Source organism: Psammomys obesus, unplaced genomic scaffold (assembly GCF_907164565.1).
Source record: "Psammomys obesus unplaced genomic scaffold, mPsaObe1.curated_primary_1811, whole genome shotgun sequence".
Lineage (NCBI taxonomy): Eukaryota > Metazoa > Chordata > Mammalia > Rodentia > Muridae > Psammomys > Psammomys obesus.
The window spans coordinates 3,351,028-3,371,888 of NW_026596069.1; the positions used below are offsets into that span (position 1 = coordinate 3,351,028).

The following is a 20,861-nucleotide window of genomic DNA, read 5'->3' on the forward strand; positions in this document are numbered from 1 at the left end:
CCACACTTGTAAAGTACAGCAAATCTTAAATATCATCAAATAAACCCCACTGCAATTTTCCACCTTTGTGAACATGTTAAATTTCTGTTTACTAAAATTAGTTTTTAAGTAAAATTTATGAAACTTGGGTAGTTATTTTTCAGAAAGTAACTTCACTTTGTTTTTGCTTCTTTTTAAATGCCACAGCAAGAAGCTATACATTCTCTAAGTAACTGGATATTAATAACTGAATTAAAAACCTACAAAATGTTTCAAAATTGGGAGACAGAAGAAGAGGAAATGCAGAACAGACTAGTTAAAAAAAATAAAAGAACATAATAAAAGTCCTTAAATATCATTACTAAAATTTAGAAAGACATTTCAGTTTTAGTTGAACTTAATTTAACAATTTTATTTCCCACCTACTCATAAAAATAGTGAAACACAAATTCATAATCTTTTAACGGCATGAAGTTAAAATAATCTAATAACCACCGTTTTATCATTTAGACACAACTTATTTTGTTTTTCCTAATTAGGGGTGTTGGTCATATCCACTTTCCAGCTCCTCCTAGCTTTTATCCTGGGTGTTTATTATTTGGTTACTGAAAACCATTCATACAGGAACTTCCTTACAACACGACACATATTTTCGGAGTTCATGCCTTAGCTAGGTGGTTACGCCGACTTACAAAAGCTTCGACTGAAATGATTTATCTAGCACACATCTGTCTTTAATGTGGTGCGTTGGCGTGGGTGGGGTGGGTGCCGGTACCATGATGCTCCTGTGGGAACGGACTCAGGCTTGGCGGCGGCAAGAGCCTGTATCTGCTGAGCCACCTCACAGGCCCGGAAAATAATTTCTTAGACTACAAATTCTGAACGTTTAAATTTTAAGTCTGAAAGAAGAGAAAAGGGTTTCCTGTGACAGCGAAGGCTGAGACCTCTCACCACCATTTTGCCACGTTCTCCGTTTTGTGCGATATGTAGATTTTTGTGATCCAGCCACCACAAAGGTGACTGGGGTCTGTCTCCCCTCTGCAACCTCAGGTTTTCCACAGTTACGTCAGAAAGGAGATGGGAGGTGACAGCTGATAATTACCTTTCTTTGCGACCTTCCACTCTTACCCCCAAGATGATAAAATGATTTACTTCACTACCTTCAAAAATTCTGGATTTCCCCCATACCCGTTCACTCAGACCAGGACTTTCTCACAACCGCGTGTGGCACTCCAGCAGAGTTAAGAGGGTTGGCTTGCACAGCCATGCACAGCTATTTCTAGTTGTCTGTCAAATATGAGGTCCTTGCTGGTCTCAGTACCTTTGGAATAGCAGTGCCCTGCCAGCTAGAATTTCCTTATTGTGCTTTGCTTCACATCTCCAGCTTCGGCCTAGATGAACATTTATTGGCTTATGAACTTTATTTGCCAGTAATGTGGGGGCAAGGGCCTGGGATGAAAAGAATCTTTGTATGCTCTAAACTTTTTAGGTTAAACTCTATTGCCTCTGGCCCCCTTCTGAGGAATCAGCTGTTAGGGGGTGGAGTCTAGGGTAGATGAGTGGATCATGAGGATGGGGCCCTCACAATCGAGTTTAGTGGTCTTACAGGGGAGATGTTATCCCTTGTGCCACAAACAAACATCTTCAAGGAAACCAGCCCCTCACCAGGACCTGACCTACTTGCACTTCCCTGACTCAGAATTTTAAGAAATATATTTCTGGGTATTCTAAGCCACACATTTTGCTTTAGCAATGCTCATGGACTAGCTACATAGTATCAGGCTTTCAGAAGAAATGCTTTGTATGAATGTTCAGGAGCTGTTTGGAGGGAGGCATGACATAATAATTCACCAACTAGTAGAGAGGGTGCCTTACAGCCAATATATCCACTCACTCAATAAATATCCCGGCATGGCAGGGAACGAGACACTGATGAGGCTTCTCTTACATAGTAAACAGAACCCTCAACAGTCTGACCAAGTGCTGTGATGCAGGCTAGAGGACTAGCTAGAAGGGTCAGAGAAAGGAAGCAATCTAGGATAGGAACCTTGTGGGAAGAGATAGCTCTCAGATGAGGCCTGAAAAGTGAACCTAAGTTTTCCAGATGCAAAACAGGGAGGGAAGAGGGATGAGAGGGGATGAGGCATAATGGGATTAGGCAGGTAGGGAACTGTTCTTAAAAACAGAAACACGGCTACAGTGGGAATTAGAACATGAGGGCGGGAGGCGACAGTCAACGTTGCCTGGCTAACATGAGCCAGGCACCTTCTGGATGTAGAGAGGATGAAGCTTGATTTGATCCACGTGAGACGACAGATAGCAAAGGAATTATCGTAGATCTCTACACTCATGTCATAGAGCTCATTTGATGGAGGATCTATTCATTCTCTAATGTGGAGCACAAGCGTCTCTTGAGCAAAGACACGAAGCTCTCCTGGCTCCTCTGCCTCGTCTCAACCTTAGCCCGCACGCTTCATCTTGGCTTCTATAACCCTTCCTCTGATTCTCATCGAGGATCCTTCTGCTAAAAGGAATTTTTGTCTTTAGACAATTTTTAATCCTTGTCATGGGGTTATGTCTCTGGGCTTTAGACATTTCATTATAAATGTTTTATAAGTTGAGCTGACTGCCCAGACCACTTGAGACTAATTAAGGTCAATAGCACGGAACTCTTTATCACAAATATGGGCTTATAACAGGACTCTGATAATAAGTGGAGATATTAATGGCCAAGCAAAGGAAGCTGAGGGTGCTGTGTGGACGCAGCCTCCGCAGGACTTGAAGCATTCACAGAGCCTGGCAGCAAGCGCTGCTTATAGCAGCCTATCAGTAATTATGCACAGCATCATGACTAATCGTCAAATGAATGGATGTCAGGAAAATTTCAGGCCATCTGGAAAAGCCCTTGGCAGATGTTCTTTATCACCAGGAGCAATCACACTGGACCGGGGAGTGATGATTTTAGCCCTAGCCCTAGAAGGAGACCTTATCAGGGCTTCCTGAGAGAAAGCCAGTAAGCAGAGGGGTTGTGAGTTCAGAGCAACCGAGTTTTAGATATGACTGCCATACTGCAAATCTTCTTTGAAACGTATTTTAAACGATATCAAGTTCAGCAAAACAGAAGACTTGCTTCGGGAAGTGACAGACATCCTGTTATACGAGTTAGCGGGCATCTTTTTTGAAAATGGCAATGAAATCAAACACAACTCGGGAAGTCGACGGCTTACAGCTCCATACAAAATGTACGGGTGACTTTGATTTTCAGAAGTAATGAAAGTATTCAATCATTGTGAAGGCTGTGGAGCTAAAAAAATAAAATAAAATAATGGGAGAAAATTTTGTCCTTTTTTATCTCTGTATCGAAGCACATTCCTTTTCATGCTCTGCGAAATAATGGGAAAGTGGGTAGGATACTACCAGAATCTTAAGATCATTTTCAAAGGCCCAAGCCATACGACCTGTCTCCATGACACAGTTCCACAGCACTCCATTGTCACCTTGGCTGGAAGGCTAAGAGCCATCCAGACAAAATGTATCCCACTGTCTCCATGACAGTCTCGGCCCAGAGGCTATCTTGAGACTGCACTTCCTGTAGGACAAAGAGAGTGGGAAAGCAGCACGGGGCAGCTTCCCTAGACTCTTTGCTGTAACAACCTCTGCTCCTCACAGACCTTTCCTCCTTACTGTGCTTCCTACTTCCACTGCTTGGCTGTGCCGGTCCATCCTGTCCTCTTCTCCCTAGCTGAACTATTTCCTTTCTTATCATTTTTGTTTTTCTTTAATTGCAGGATAAGAAAATACGGGCACTAAGTATTCCTCTCTGAGGATCTGGTTTAACGCATGGCTCTGGTGCATTTGCTTCTCTCAGAATAATTGCCAGAAATTGAATTGAGCCCATCTCCATTCAGGCAGTTAGTAGAGGCACCGCGGCTGAAGAGCTCAAATCATGTCCCGAGGCCTCAGACTTCCTGGCACACAGATTAGCAGCCCTACTGCCCTGTGCACCGATCACGGCTCTTTTTCAAATGACTGGGCTATTAGGTCGCTGTAGGTTCATGTGAAAAAGACACTGGACGGATGAAAATGTGTGGCGAAGGACTGAATGTCAGAAGATAAAAGCCCCATGTAACGTGAGCTTCAGGAATCAAATCTCAGTGGATAACCGCATGCCATGGCGCTGTTAGACATACAATTCTATTAAAGGGAATACTTCTGTGTCCCGGTATAAATGTGGTTTTCCTTTCTAAGCTTCACTCACTGCTTTTGCGCGTTTCGTTGATGGCGTGTTCATTTATATGCCTTCTTCAAGAACCAGAGGGTGTTAAACACACACATTAAAAAAAAACCAATGTCAAGGATACCCCTAGCACCTGCTTTGTGGGAGCGCTAGGGAGGGGAGCGGGTTGTGGATCAATGTGGGTACTGGCTGGGGAGTCACAGTACAGGAGAAGGAGAGGGGAAAATCAAATTGCAGGCCTGGGAATGGGCCCGAGGGATTTCTAGTCCAGTTCTTTCGTACCAGAGATGAAAAATCTGACCCGAAGACTCTATAGAAATTGCCAGAGAGTACACTGCTCACTCAACCATTCATTTGACAAATATCTCAACCCTGCTTGCTTTCCGCCTCGCTCAACATTTGAAATGGAGACTAAGAAACATATTTCCTGCCCCAGCCCTGCCAGTGCACTGCGCTTTTGGGGATCACTTCGCCTGGAAAGGTGGTTGTCTCCACCCTCTACCTGATAATTTCTAGTTCTACATTTAAGATTCCTCAGTTTTCTTCTAGTTTTTTTTTTTTTTTTTTTTTTTATACTTCGGGTTCCCTGGGCGTGGAGGCTATGTATGATGGTTAACATGAGGGGATAATGCAGGTAATGAAGCCAGCATCGTGGGGAGATACAGGGATGTATGAGGATACGGTCAACGCATTTGAAAATATATTCACTTGAACTAAAAATGTTGAGTAGCTTTTGGCCTTCCCTGGTTAAAATCTTGCTTCAAAATGAAGAAGAAGGGGTTGGATGAATGCCGAGTAGGAGGAGTCCTTTGCTATGGAAAAAAAAAAAATGTTAAGGCTGCAAAAGGCAGAAGCAATGGAAAAATGGGGAAAGGGATGTATTTGAGAAATGCTGAGAGAAAGAAGTAGAAGGAAGGAGGAGACATCAGTGTTGATTAACTTAGAGTTTAGCTGATTCACAAAGGCAGGGGCCCAGGGCAGATAAAACTTAGAACTGAGAGAAGAGTGCTGAGCTCATCTTCCAATGCCAAGCCTATGATTAATTTTTTTTTTAACCTCCACTGATAACCTGGTCACCAGGGTGGCTTGGGTCACAGGTGTGTGCCAGATTCATCTGCTAAATTTCAAAGGGAGTGTAAAATGTTTAAGGGAAAGGCGGAGCCTGAGTGATGCAGAAAAGAGAAAGACTCTGGGAAGAGATCAAGAAGGAGACACCTAACTGATAAGGCAGATAGGAGCCCATAGAATCAGATGGTGTCAAGACCTTTCTGGAACGCAGGAAAGAATACCACTGACCCAAGTCTACAAATGAGCAGATTCTGCCTCCGTGGGCGATCAGGTCTCCACAGACACTTTCGTTCTGGCACTGTCCTTTCACTGTTGTGTAACACTATTTTTGTCCCCGAGGGTTCTTCTCTATCCCATACTGTTAGGGAAGAAATGCCATGTCTCCAACGACGCCGGAAAAAGAATCTATCAAGTTGGAACCATCTAAACTGCTTCTAATCCATCTGCCCCCTTTCCCTGCCCCAACAAGCTTCTGTACTGCTGTGTCGGGAAACATCTGGTTTCCTGAAGTCCGTGGGAATTATATTGCACGGAGTCTTCTGTCTTTACTTTCTTCATTCAGCAGAGTATCCCAAGTTCATCTGTGTTTTAGAGAGTTCCAAGTGACGGATTGGACACTTCGCTTGATCAGTCAACAGCCAATGACATCTGTACTATTTTTCCTCTTGTCTCACGCCGCACTCTTTGCATGCAGGCATCCATGAGAACGCGCTGTACTGCCCCCAAGGAAGAACAAAGGAAAACCTACTAACCTTGCTGATGCCCATGACATTTTCTGTGCCATGGGAGACTCAGACTGTTTACCAGCATCCGTGAAAGAGCAAAAAGCTAATTTATAAGTAAAGTAGAATTGAATCTGTCAGCCCAGAAATCCCTTCAACTTTATTCTTTCCCAAATTTGTCTAATCTTGGCCTCTGGTTGTCTGCAATGTTTGCCTCTTTCTGCTTCTGAGAAAGAGGTGCTTTTCTTATCCCAAGCAACTCTCTTAGACGCCTGATAGCCCAGCCCCAGAGCACCCAGGGCTTTCTCTGGAATGCTCTTCTGAACATGAGCCATTCTCCCGAAGATCCACCTGCTTCATGTAGGTTCCTTTCCATTAGAAAATTAATATGTTCCCAGAGCTTCCTCTTAAAATCATAAACAAGTCTGTCTATCCCATGTACCTTTCAACCATCTCACCTCCATCCTTTCCTTTATATCCAAGCTCCCACAAAAAGCACTAAATATTTGTTCTGCATCGCAGTGCATATTTGTTTCGCATAGAGCCATAACCACATAATGAGAGGTATTTGAAATATCTGTACCTAAAACGAGTACATTTTAATTCTCTATAGGACAATGTGATACTTAGTAACAACCGACAACTTGATAGAGTCTAGAATCCCCTGGAGGCCAGACCTCCGTTGGAGCCATGTTTGTATGGAATTATCTTGATCGCATCAACTCAAATGGGAAGCTGCACCTGCTGTTAGTAGCACTTCCTGACTGAGATCCTGGGATGTGTGAATCGAGAGGACCGGGCAGCAGCAATCATGCCTTGCTCTCTGTGACTCAGGCTCACTGTAACCAGCTGCTTCGTGGTCTCCCTGCCTTGACTCTCCCGCCGTGATACACTCCACCCTTGAACTGTGAAGCAGAATAAGCTCCTTTCTCCCTTTGGTTGCTTTTGTGGTTTATCATAGTGACAGAAAAACTATGAGATGAGAGAGATGGAGACAGAAATAATGTTCTGCAACTAGTCTGGGGTTTTATTTTGAAATAGGATTCTTGACACTACCTTACATAGAAGTAGCATGACATGACAGAATGATCACATGCTTTGGAAAAATGACAGGCTCGAGCCTAGTCTTCTTTGTTATAGCACCTCTAAGCTACGTGATTCAATGGAAATTAGTGAGATTCTCTGATCTCCGGTCATATGGACTGTAAAATATATATAACAAGAAGCAAATGAGACCATTCCTGTAAGGCCTTGTAGATGACCAGGATCCTAGGGGATATAAAACATGGTTCTCTTAGTTACTGATCATCCTTTATGAAAATCAGATATAGTAGGGCTTCACTTTTGAGGATTAAATTAATAACTAATTTTAGCACTTTAGCACAACGATTTTCATCAGTCCAGACTTTTCCTGACTTTGGTCAATTCCATTATCAACCACGACACCAACCTGAGGAATCAGGACAACAAGTAATCCTTCTTTCTGGAGTCTTTAGTAGTGCCAGTTTCCTGAAAGTTCAGTTAGTCTCGACTGTGTCAGTTAAAATCTCAGGAATGTTAAAGTAGATGGATATACTATTCTTGATCGTGTTAACTGATAGTAATTCATGAACTAAGTGCGTGGTTCTGAAATAGTAACCCTTTTTCTTGTTTATAGAGAGTTTGTGACTTACTAAACGAGGATTTTAAGTTGTAGAAAGTACAGAAAAACAAACTTTAAGTCAGAGACATAAAGTTCAAGCACAAGTTTCCAACACACTAATATTTTCTTTAGCTCGTGTTCCATATTATAAAAGACCAGTCCATAAAACTTGGATTCTTCACAAGGAAAACCAACAGTAGTTCATTCTCTTGGCTATGATGTGAGACTGAATTTCTTACGAAAGACTGTGAGGAACCACATGGAAAAAAGAGCTCTCTGAAAGACAGGCTGGCTGCTGAATTCAAGACATTTATCTTAGTAATTCTGGAAAGACAGCTCAGCCATTAAAGCTTAGGCTCCTGACCAAAAATATCTTTACAAACTCAAAATTTCCAAGTCTACATACCAAAGTAACTCCTTTTCACCCTGATTTCCCCTGAAAGTTGCCTTTTTATAAGAGGAAAACAAAAAACCAGTACTGGTAAAAGAATTTCTGAACCACATAGGAATGTTTGGGTTCAGCAATGGTGGTTAGGCAGGCTTGTGGCAAGAAAATGAAAACATGCTAAATAAAATAAACCTAGCTGAATACCAGTGTCTAGAGAGGACACAGACCCAAGAGGAGAACTGTCTACTGCCATTTTCCTAAACCAACATACTTTCAAACTGTACCTAAATACTGATCCTTACACATACAGGTAGTTCTTACTTCTCATCAAAGAGGCTTCTTTTTGGAGCAGATGGAGATGATTACAGAGATCCACGACTAGTCAAAATGGAGAGAAGAAGTGACCCTGTTGCAGGACATTTGATCTCATTGTGGACCCCAAAATTGTGAACCTGTCTTTTGTTAGGTGTGGTTCAGCCCTAACACACATCTTTAATCTAAGAACTTTCTGTTTATTGTAAACAGGTGATTATGGTGTGGCTCAGCCCTAGCACACACCTTTCTGTACACAGAATTTAATTAAGTTAACCCTAGGTCAATAGATGGAGCAAGAAACAAACTGACAGGGACTAGGAAAGGACATAGGGTTGAAGGGTATTTAAGACAGCGTGGAGAAAGAAGAAGGGTGCTTTAGCTCTCTAGCTGTTCAGCTCGTTGGCCTTTAGCTTTTTGAGCTCTTTAGTGCTTTAGCACTTTAGCTCACTAGCTCTTGGCCTGATAGCTTTTGGCTTTTTCTTCCTAGTCTATCAGCTGAGCTAGCAAGCCTTGGGCTTTTTGTTTTTGTTTTTTTTTTCCCTTCTGGGGAATGAGCTGAATATGAAGGTCATTTGGGTGCTTTCTCTGCCTTCTGAGCTAGAAGGTTTTCACCCCAGCATCTGGCTCCTGAGTCTTCACTAGTAAAATCTAATGGTTGGGATTTTCATTCTTCATAACAACATGATCCCAAGAGATACATGTACAGAAGAGGGGTGACAGGATTATAGGAACCAGCAGAACAGGATGCTTGCTGCCAGCAACTCTTCTAGACAGGACAGGGGAGGCTGCAACTATAGAGGGCCAACAATATGGCTTCCTAAAAAAGCCCTGCACAATGATCATACCCATTGACATGCCGACATGTTTGGGAGAAAATCTCACAAGATCTCACCCACAGATGAAGAAGTACAGGCTGAGAGGTGGAGAAACAGCTTTATCCAGAGATGAGCCCTCTGTGAGGCTATCCGGTCTCAAATGGACAGCTTTCAAACAAAGGAACTTTGAAACAAAGTACACGTGAGAACACTAAATGGACTCAGTAGGTACATGTGTTTGTGTGTGTGCATGGGTGTGTGGGTGTGTAACAATAATAATGAAAAGATGTCATGAATCTGAAAGGGAGTCAGTGAAGCCAGGGAAACAAAGAAGAAGGGATGGAAATAATTTAAATCGAGTATTAATGTATGAAATGCTAAAAAATTATGTTAAATTAAGAGAATTTAAACTTCTGTTTGAAGACACCAAAGGGCAACAAATAAGTAAAGACTTCATTCAAAAGCCACGGTGTGAGAAGAGAGCAACACCAGCCTGCCCTCAGGTGCCTTTGTTCCTCTTCTGAGCCAAAATTTCCTGGTGATGAAAAAACAGCTCACAGTCTGACAAGCTGTCGAGAGCTGAGGGACAGAATTCATCATGCGAGGGTGTCAAGGAAGAAAAGTCCTTCTAAAATCACCTGGCTGATAGTGTAGACCTTTAAAGAACCTTTGGATCTCTGGCATAAACAGAAGGGCCTTCAGGAACCTACCTTTTAACAGCCCAGTGCCTGTTCATATCAATTTGTTTTGGTTGTATGTTTAAAATAAAGAAACTCAGCATTCAAGGTTTTGTGTTTTAAGATTTCTACGTACAGTGTTTGGTATTGGTAAGCAAAACCTCACAGAAGAAGAGCCAGGACAAAGAAGTTTACAAGGAATACAGATATTGAAGGTATAAGACAGAGGTGGGGGACACTTTTAAGTTTAATTAAAAGCCTACGGATACTGCTGGATGAGCTATGAGGTAAAATACAATCATTTCCTGAGAGGAAAAAAAAACCAACAACAACAAGAAAAAGAAAACTTATCTGAAAGTTCCAGAGTTTGCTCAGGTATAACGTTTAAAAAGCGGGATGTTAGGGTTTTAAGAGCTGTGATGAGATTGAGAAGGTTTGAACTCTAGGGCTTTTTTTTCCCCATGATGTCAGAATTAGGCAGATTTTTTTATAAACTGTATGACATAGGAAGCTAGATATGACTTTTCTACGACAGAAAAAAAAAAAACACTGATTTTATTTCAAAATCCTAGATCATTTATCCTGTGTGTGTTTTTATTTAAATCCAATCTGACTTGGATGTATTTAAATTCAAGCAGATTCTACCTGGATTTGGCTGTTTAATTTTTCATAAGCACCACAGAACAGCTCTTTACTAATAAAACACAACCACCCTGACTCTAATGGACCAATGTGATTATCCCCACATGAACTGCTCTGAGTTAATTCATTAGCTACTGTTACAGCCATCACTAGACCAGGGATAAATTCTCATCATTGCAATTCAATACATTAAAACTTGACGTAAGTGCACAAAAATAAACAACATTAACATTTTTTAACTTTCAAGAAAAAGTCAATAGACTGGATAATAACGCAGAATTTATTTCAACTTGATAAAATTTAAGAGTAAAATAAACAGCATATTGGAGAGGCCTAGTCAGGTCATCTACACCAATAATGTGAACACTATTCAGAGGGAAAAGTCTATCTTTTAAAGTCACTCAGGGCTTTCACTATAGTGAATACTTTATTGGATCTCTGTCAGTCTTCTATGAAATGTAAATACTTCATTTATTTCCACAAATTAAATTTAACAACAACATTTTGGTTCTTACTTTTTTTCTAGAGCTGAAACAGATTTCTTCCCAACTTTCCTCATAGAAGCTTCATAAGAAGGGAATAAGAGACTCTTGATGAGGTGGTAGGTAAATCCTAAGTACCGTTGGTGAGTGATAGTTTTCAAGTAGGAGGCTTATCTGCAACTTTTTATAATTAAGGAATGTGAGATTTCCATCTAATAGACCATAATTAGCAGAGAAATATGCAAGGTCTCCTCAGAGAGCTCTCATGACTCCACAGACAGCAGAATCTTACTACATTACTGCACCTAGACAAAGGGTGTAATCATAAAAATGTTCAGTTAAAGTGGTGTTTTAAAGGAGCCATTGTCAATAAATACTGGCTATTCCCCCAAGAAGTCTTGTGTAAGCACATGAGAACAAGATGACTTTAGAAGATGTAGTCCTTCCTTGTGGTGGGTTTGGTGTACCTAAGATTTCTTGGCAGCACAGAACAATTTCGAATTTGTTCCAAAACTCAAGGGAGAACATTACTCTAGATTACCTTACCTTTCAGTGGTAGAGGGAGGCTTCAGAACTGTGAGACAATCAAGAAACCGCTGCCGCCAGCACATAGGGCATTACTCATGCCTGTTCACATCCTTCTTTCTTATTCTTAAAATAGTCAAAATCTCACAGTTTTAAAGTCTACTTGTTTGTCTTGGTTTATGTGGGCTGCTGCAAAGGGATTGACCAAAGCCTTATAATATACATAATATACAATAGACATTTATTTTTCATAGTTCTAGAAAGATGCCAGTTGTTTCTAAGGGCTGGCTTTATCATAGACAGAGCCCTTTCACTGTTGCCCTCGCGTGGAGGAAGGAGTGAGGGCTCACTTGTACTTCTTTCATAAGGCCTCTAATTCCTCTCCTACAGGCTCCCTGAATAACCTGTGTCTCCCTTACAGAGCAGCCAACTCTTCACGGCCATCTTGGGAGTTAAGGCTTCAATATGCGAATCTGAGAGCAATACAAACCGTCAAGACTATTGTAGAAGTTGAAAAGTAGTGTTCCTCTTCCAACAATCAAAGCCGGTCCCCTTTAGCTACCTTTCTTTCCAGGGTCCATTCATTGTTACAGCTGCTTGCTCATTCAGAGAACACTCGTGGAGCTTTTGACAGTACCCCTGCACTCGGTCTCCTGATTTCCCTTATCCAGTTCTCTCTCACATCATTATTACCAGGACTATTACATCAGCTTCTCACCATTTCTACTGTATAACTACTTCATATGGCTATCTTCACTTTCATTCTTTGCTGATGACCCTGATGAATGTGGCAGAGGGTCCCCAGAGCCTGTCCATACTCTCCTGAATAGGCAGGGAGGAGACACAACTATGGAAGCCTAAAGCTGGCTTGACCCTAGTTCGTCCAGTTTTGGGGGTGTTCTCTCTTCTCCCATTCTCTGAGCGATAACCTATGAGAAGACCCCTCAAAGGGGCAACAACAGGCCAAAACAAGCCATGCTTTGCTCTGCAACATGGAACTTTTTACATAGACTCCTATACTGGAGAGAAGAGGTTAAAGATAATCATTTGAAAAACACTGACTTTTGTGAAGGTTTTGGATCATAACAGAGAACACAATTTAAGTATTTTCTCATTACATTAATCTCATAAATACTACTATTTAGTTAAAATATAATGTGATTCTATAATACTCTACTTATTTGAACATAAATGTTTGTGAAGGGAAATAGACATAGTGTTTTTCTTTTTTAACTACCTATTTATCTTACCAATTACTACCTATGTCTCTTCAACAATCTTCTCAAGATTTATTTCAAAAAAATATATCAATTCACACAATCCTTTTATTATGAAAAATCTTAGGAATTTATTCTTTCCATTATTTTTGGGGAGGCTACAGAACAGATGTTTCTGTTGTTTTGCCCTCTAGGTCCAACTCACCTGTCAAACAGTTCTCCTCCCGTGACGAGCTCAAGGACCAGACTGATTTCTGCGGGGGTTTCAAATATTTCCTTAAGTTTTATCTGGGGGAAAGATATACATTAAGAAAGAACATCAACAATTTCTCATTTCCATCTTCCTTGAAAATGTCTAAAATTATGGACAAAACAATAGTCTGCATTACCAATGGTTGGGTCAAGTCAGGGGAAGTCCCTCATTTTAGCATTAGGCAGACAGCTGGCCTTCTCCTTTACAATTGTTGATTTTTGTCAGACACCTCAGTTTTTTCAAAAATCCCATTGATTTCTGACATTTTTTATTTTGAAATGACTCCCTTAAAAACACTTCCTAAAATTTACTCAAATGTTGCAATCTTCCTTTCTTCCTTCCTTCCTCCTTCCTTTCTTCCTTCTTTCTTTTCCCTAGAATCAAATACAAGACCCAACTTTGCAAAAACTGTTTGAAACCATCATGGTTGCTAGAGATGAGCAATGTTTTGTCTTGAAAGCAATGAATTTGGAATTAGGGTGTGAGGCAGGACAGGTTGAGTAAAGTCTGTTGGAAAAGTGCGTGTCAGCCGTTAAAGAGTCACTCGTTTGTGAAGGGTCCTTAGCAAGGATGGTGGTAGAGAATTAACTGAATGCACCAGGGTTCCATCACATTCAGATAACCCAATCAAATGTAAGCATTTCTCCAGACCTCAGAGACTGGAGAGGCCAGCCCTGCTCTACGTGTGTGGAATGTTCCACACTGACTTCCTTGGAAAGAAGAGGCACGGATAGCATGAAAGTGCTAACTAGTCTGAAAGGCTTGAATACTACTTACCCACAGCGTCCCCATCCCCACACAGACAGAACTCTGCTTTAGTTCTGAGAAGTAAGGCACCTGGTGCCTCACTGTGGATGATAACGGTCTCAGTCTAAGCCACTTATGACAACCCTGTTCTCTAGTCGACAGGCCTGGATGTCGTTAGGGAGCATTTTTAGCTACCTCTGGCCAGCAAATTTTCAAGAGAACTCTGCCGCGGTAGTTTCTGAGAATCTTTTCTCATCTAACTCTGCTGACAAGGCCCTTCCAAGTTCTTCCTTGATTATCATCAATCTGGCGATTTAGAGAAATGTGAAGCTGTCACTATAGGGCCACGAAGATAAAGCACAGGGTGAAAAGTCAACACACCAAGGATGGGAAAATGGCAGACACAGAGGTGTGTGGTCTTTGGTGGCAACCCAAGATTGCTGAATCAGGGTGACAGTCCATCTTCCTATTTATTATAAGAAAAACATTTGCTGGTATGTACCCAAGAGCACCTTTATTTTGTTTTATTTTTTTAACTTTTTTTATTTTTTATTAATTACACTTTATTCATTTTGTATCCCCCCATAAGCCCCTCCCTCCTCCCTCCCGATCCCACCCTCCCTCCCCTCCTGCATGCACGCCCCTCCCCAAGACCACTGATAGGGGAGGTTCTCCTCTCCTTTCTGATCTTAGTCTATCAGTTCTCATCAAAAGTGGCTGCATTGTCCTCTTCTGTGGCCTGGTAAGGCTGCTGCACCTTTAATGAATACACGAAGCTGTGTACACTTGCTTAGAGCATTGCAGGTCATCACCCCAGACACAAATAGGTTTTTTTTAAAAAAAAAAAATTAGGTAGATAGCTTAATTTATAAAACCAAGTTGCTGCTGTGAAAATGATTTTGTTCTTTTTCACCTCATTGATTCTAAACAGCTTTTCACTAGACATTTTTTTTTTCCTCACAGGCATCATCTGGTCCCAGACTACAGCAGAGCTTCTGGAAACCGTTTAGTTCTCCCATTCACGTACATCATTCATTTGCATCTTTGCATTATTTCTGAAGCAGATATCTCCCAACGGCTGTAATGACTTTGGAAAGCAATGCCTTTTGCTTCACAGGCCTTTTCAGCAATGACATATTAAAAAGACAGGCAAACAAAAGAGGGAGAAAGCCAGTGTTTCATTTGAGCAAAACAAAATTCTCCATTTCTCTCCTTTTAGGCACGAGAAGAGGCGTGGTATGTATCGTTCATCTGCCTATTCTGAAACCTACTGCAGTTGGTGGAGTAAGGCCTCGGACTTGGCCATGCTGCCTCGGAGATGAAGAGCGGAGGACAGTGATCCCATTCTACAGTGTTTGGAGAGGCTTTGAAACAGTAAGCTAAAAGCGACTTACGATGTTCGGGTGCGAGAGGCGCAGCAGCACTCCTATTTCCGTTCTTACTATCTTCTTGTCCACCTAGAAGGCAGAAAGAAACGTAAACAGAAGAGGGCTCCAGCTTGGAAAAGTTTCAACGGTGCCAGAGATGAGAAACAGCATTGGCCAGCTGGTAAATGCAGAGGTTGGAAAGGTGCGCTGTCTCCTTGTCTGTCTCTGTCTGTCTGTCTCTCTCTCTCTCTCTCTGCCACACACACACACACACACACACACACACACACACACACACACACTTTCCCTATGTAGCTCATGGTGACCTGTAACCCTTGACCCTCCAGCATGAGCCTCCAAGGTGCTGGATGTGCGTCTTCACACCTGACGTTAGGCTCTTCTTTGATCTTCTTCCTCCCTTTCTTTTTAGCTAGGTGGCCCACATCTCTGCTTCAGAGACAAGGCACAACCAGTAACTAATGGAGCACACAGTTTGCAAGATGTTTTGCATGGCATCTGTCAAAAAATCATCATAACCACTCCTACCGTGCAGGTTCATCCCAACCTGCCCCTATATTTCTTTTATTTTCATAGACAGAGGTCTCACCCAACCTCACAGACCCGTCAGTCACTTCACCCAGCTTCTTCACATAGATGTGCCACATCATTCAGCCTAACCCACATACACTGTCCTGTGGAAGCGTGATAGCACCACATATTTCTGCCAGAAACAATCATCCCGCAATATCCTCTCCAGAGGACATTGGGCTCAAATAGTCAAGAAAATACATTTTCTTTTTTTATTTTGATAAGTAATTATTTTATTTTATTTTTTAATCTTTTATAATCTATTCACTTTATATCTCGATTGTAGCCCCCTCCCTCATCTCTTCCCAGCTCACCTTCTCTTTCCCTTACGTTCCCCTCTCCCCCTCCCCCAGTTCACTGAAAGGGGGAGTTCTCCTCCCCTGCCTTCTGACCCTAGCCTATCAAGTCTCAGCAAGACTGCCTGGGTCCTCTTCCTCTGTGGCCTGGCAAGGCTGCCCTGCTTGGGGGAAGTGATCAAAGAGCAGGCAACTGAGTTCATGTCAGAGACAGCCCCTGCTCCCCTTGCTCGGGGAAACACATGGAAACTAAGCTGCCATGGGCTACATCTGAGCAGAGGATCTGGGTCTTCTCCATGCATGGTTAGTGCATTTTTTTATATTTGAAATTATGAGAGCATAAAAGAACAGATGACACTGCTCTCAAGTCTCCTTTTTATATTGTATGTCAACATAGGAAAAACAACTGAGATAAGAAAAGCAATAAGGACATTACCTTGTTCCTGTATTGCTATACATGAATTCATTTATCCTTTGAACCTTATAATAATATGAGCCACTGAATTTTCCTTCTTCTTGTAATCTAGAATTAGTTTCTATGAGTGGCAATTAAGAGACCCTAATAGGTTTGTCACTTGACATCTTTGAGACAATGCCTACTGAACTTCTCAGCTGCAAAGCACGAGATGCTCCCTCTCTGTGTGCACAGGACTGACCATCAGTCACAGCAAATGAGAGGTGTGTGGTGCCACAAATGTCACACCTAAACAGGAAGTGTGAAGGGTTGTCTGCAGTATGCATTGGATCTTTCAAGCTCCAGGCCTGCTAGCCCAGCCTCCATGGTAGGTTCCAGGCCAATGAAAGACTCTTTTTAAGACGATGGGTGGCACCTGAGGCAAGAAACAATAAATTGCCCTCTTGCCTCTCTATATTCTTATACACATGCACACAATGGGTACCCCCCTGCTACACACACACACACACACACACACACACACACACACACACACACACGCCATCAATGTACCACTGATCATGTGTTCAAGCTACCATTTCTGTCACTTGAGATGTCTCAAGATCCAGCAGAGGGTGCATCTTTACATGTGACTATGAAGAGATTTATGCTCCCTTCATAGCCAAACTGTGAGCAAATCCAAGAGACTACTTTCAATAAAGAACGGCCTCTACCATGTAAGTTATTGTTAGAGGGTGGAGAAATACAATTCTATGTCATGTGGCCAGCACATCAGGACTCAGGACAAAAAACAATATTGATTTGATATATCTTTTCTCAATAAAAATATTAACAATAATAAGTTCTTTAAAAAGAGAGAATATTCAGGAAAAATTACAAGCTTTATGTTCTATTTTCCTTGGTTGCAACATATGTATATATCATATTTGTAGTTTCTTCTGATAAAAGTAATTTTGTCGTACTCTATAGGTCTTTGATTAAAGAGATCAGTCACTATGACTACACCTTTAATTTTTATAAGGAAAAATGTTTATAAGAAAATGTTAAAGAACTCTTGTTGATAACTAGAAATCATCAAGCTAAGTGAATTAGCCACAAGAAAAACAAACATGTTTTCTCTTAGCTGTAGAATATACTCTCTGTCTGTCTGTCTGACTGTCTCTCTCTCTCTCTCATATAGCATCAAAGTAGAAGGAGAAATATATGTGAGACAAAGAAAGAGACAGAGATGGGAGTCAAAAAAAGATGAACATAAGCAAAGCTCAATGATATGCATAAAGAAACCCAGTATTCTCATCCCAACATTCCCATCCCAATAAATAATTTCAACATCACACATAATAAAATATCAGTAGTTATACACTTACTGTAAAGCTTCATAGCCATGAAAATTTCGGTCACTCACGAAATCAATTAGGACATTCACAGTGCCTTTACACCTCCATGCCAAAGACAATTAAACTGGTGTTCTAGTGACATTTGTGCCCCTGTGATAAAATGCTCTGACCAAAAGCAACTTGGTGAGAAAAGGATTTATTTGAGTTACACTTCCAAGGTAGGAACTAAAGGAAAAACTAAAGAAGAAAGCGTGGAGAAAAGCGTGGTTTGACGGCTCAGTCACTGACTTGTGCTCAGCTACCTCACTTGTGCAGTCCAGATCCACCTGTCTAGGAATGGTGCTGCCCACCGTGGGCTGGACCTGTCAACATCATCTCTTACAGACATCTCCACAGGCCAATCTCATTGAGGCAGTTTCTTAACTATGGTTCCCTTTTCCCAGGTGACTTGAATTTGTGTCAAGTTGGCAACAGAAGCTAACCAGAATAACTATTAATACTACAAAACAAAAATGTATTCTACTTGTGTTGGATGAATAGCAGCTTGCAACTGAGAATACTTATGAATGTATGTATGAATATCCAGCACAAAATGAATTATCAGCTATAAATTCTGTCTAGAGGAAGGTAGGGAAGATACGATCTGTCCATCTTCCAAACTGACAGGTAATACACGAGATAACAGGGGAGGGTGGATTCATTGTGAGCAGAGGAAAACAAGCTGGTAAGAAGCTGACTCAAGTGACTGTATATCACAATGATAGGCTCTAGGGCTTTCACTGTGAAAAGAATAAGAAAAGACGTATCTTAGTACATCTAGTGTTCTGTGACTCAAAACATTTGGAAATTGCTTCAAAAATCTCCCTCAAAGATTGAATTATAGCTGACTCGCCCACATTTAGAGCAAAACCTCTCCATTTCTAAGTACCAACACCCAACATAAGCTTACCTATGCTATAGTTGAGCATTTTGGCACACGGAAAGGCAGAGAAAGTCTTCCACACATAGCCAAATACGGAGGCTCAGTCACAAACTTTGTCCTCTCTGGGACCAGGGCTCTGTTCTTCTCTTTCCAAGTGGTAGGAAATGTGGCCACAGAAGCTCCAAGTCTGCTCTCCAGTGTCACAGAAGACCCACTGCCTCCCATCTGTATGCTAGTCTCAACAAATTTTCTCATTGTTTTCAATGCATAAATCTGTATGTAAGAAACATGTCATGACAGGAACAAGCAGGGTAAGGAGCCTTCTCCTCTGATCAGCTTTGAGAAAACTGGAATTTCGGGTTGGGGCAGGACCTGAGTCTCCTGAAAACTGGATGTTGTCCGACACTGAAGGCACCAGTGATGATTGTTTTATTATTTGTTCCTTCTCTTGTCTGCTTCCCTAACATTGTGAAATGTTACTTTCTCTGCTTTTTCTATGTCCCAGACTAATTAATAAACCACGAGTTCTTATTAATTTGTAACAATTCTAACAGTCAACAGATTTAATATTCAAATTACGGTTGTTTAACAGTCACACGCAGACTCAACACAGAAGTGATTTAAGCTGCTTTTCCATGAGACTCTTATAAATCCATACTGAAAGCTGCTGTGTGGCGCCTGCTTCCCTGGTGAATGAGTCTCCCAAACTCACTGGTACCTGGAACTCCGCTTTCTTACTCTCCACCTCTAGTGTGTCACTTTGTCCAGTATTTTGATGTTACTAGTGACATATTGAAAGAAAGCAAGCAATGTAGGACAATGAGGACTAGCAAACATGAAAGGTAGGAGTTGAAGTTTGGGTAAACCAGTCCCTAAAATACTGTGTTGGGAAGGAAAAATATCCATACCTCCTATTGTATTCTCAAAAACTTCATATTCACACACACACAGACACACACAGACACACACACACACACACACACACACACACACATTCCATACAGCCAGAAAGTCAAGGTCTCTATATTTGTTTTTCACTGTATGTGTAATAAGTATCTATCATCTAGGTTTTATATGCTCAGCTTCATATTATATAATGTAGGACCTACAAAAGAACAAGCAAAATAAGGTCTTTTCAGAGGAAGCCTACAAATTAATTTGGTGATAAGATTTATCTGTATAATGCCACCAGAAGATGGTGAAGGCTCTGTTTTGCTTAAAAACTCCACTTGAGCCTAATGACATGGCCAGCTTTCTGTTAAGAACTCTCACCTAGAACCCAGGTTCAGTTCCCAGCTCCTGCATGATGGCCCGCAGCTGTCTGTAACTTTATTTCCCACAGGGGATATAAGGCCACCTGCGGCCATCGTGGCGTACCACCATAAATGTCAGTGCACATGCACACAGGAAGGCACTCTAAATACACGTAAAAGCAAATTAAAGTCCAAACCTCCATGGTTCAGTGGAAAATAAATTTCTGGTTTGAAATGTTGTTATTTTTTAAATACTGGGTTTATTATAAAATATTTTTTACATTATTTGATATTTTTAAAAAGCCATCCCATTGTTAACAATAAATGAAGAATAAGTTGTTCAGTGTGTAAATGGTACGGAGAGATAATCTGATGTGGGCTGCTGATGGCCAATGAGTAATGTCAATAACTGAAATTCTTGGTATGTAGACAGGAAGCTCCGGGAGGAAAATGAAAATTCTTTAATGTGGAAGGAAATTTTAAGTTTCAAGGAAAATCTTCCTGTGTGCAAGAGCTACTCCACTAGTATATAAGACCTCTGCAAGAAAACCCGGACGGAAGAATCCAAAGCAGCTCATTGAAAAACTATGCAGCCAGAACCTGCCACAGAGGGCCTCTGAAAAGCTCTGCCCTGCAGACTATCAAAGGAGACGCTGAAACTTATGGCCAACTGTTGGGCAGAGTGCAGGAAATCTTTTGTAAGAAGTGGGAAATAGTAAGATCTGGAGAGGACAGGAACTCCACAAGGAGAGCAACAGAACCAGAAAATTTGAACACAGGGGTCTTCCCAGAGACTCATACTCCAACCAAGTACCATGCATGGAGATAACCTAGAACAGATATAGCCCATGGCAGTTCAGTGTCCAAGTGCGTTACATAGTAATGGGGACAGGGACTGCCTCTGACATAATCTGATTGGCCTGCTCTTTGATCACCTCCCCCTGAGGGGGAAGCAGCCTTACCAGGCCACAGAA

General features: G+C 41.5%; 1 protein-coding gene across 3 annotated transcripts in view; it reads right to left on the reverse strand.

The window, feature by feature from the left end:
* The window catches only part of Camk4 (calcium/calmodulin dependent protein kinase IV), a 219,403-nt gene that overhangs the window by 61,132 nt on the left and 137,410 nt on the right, over nucleotides 1-20,861 (reverse strand). For all 3 annotated transcript variants that reach the window (XM_055625568.1, XM_055625567.1, XM_055625569.1), the window contains 2 exons: nucleotides 15,104-15,166; nucleotides 12,915-12,997 (listed from right to left, as the gene is read on the reverse strand). In XM_055625568.1, coding sequence (XP_055481543.1) covers nucleotides 12,915-12,997; nucleotides 15,104-15,166 — 146 coding nt within the window. The remainder of the gene's footprint in view (nucleotides 1-12,914; nucleotides 12,998-15,103; nucleotides 15,167-20,861) is intronic.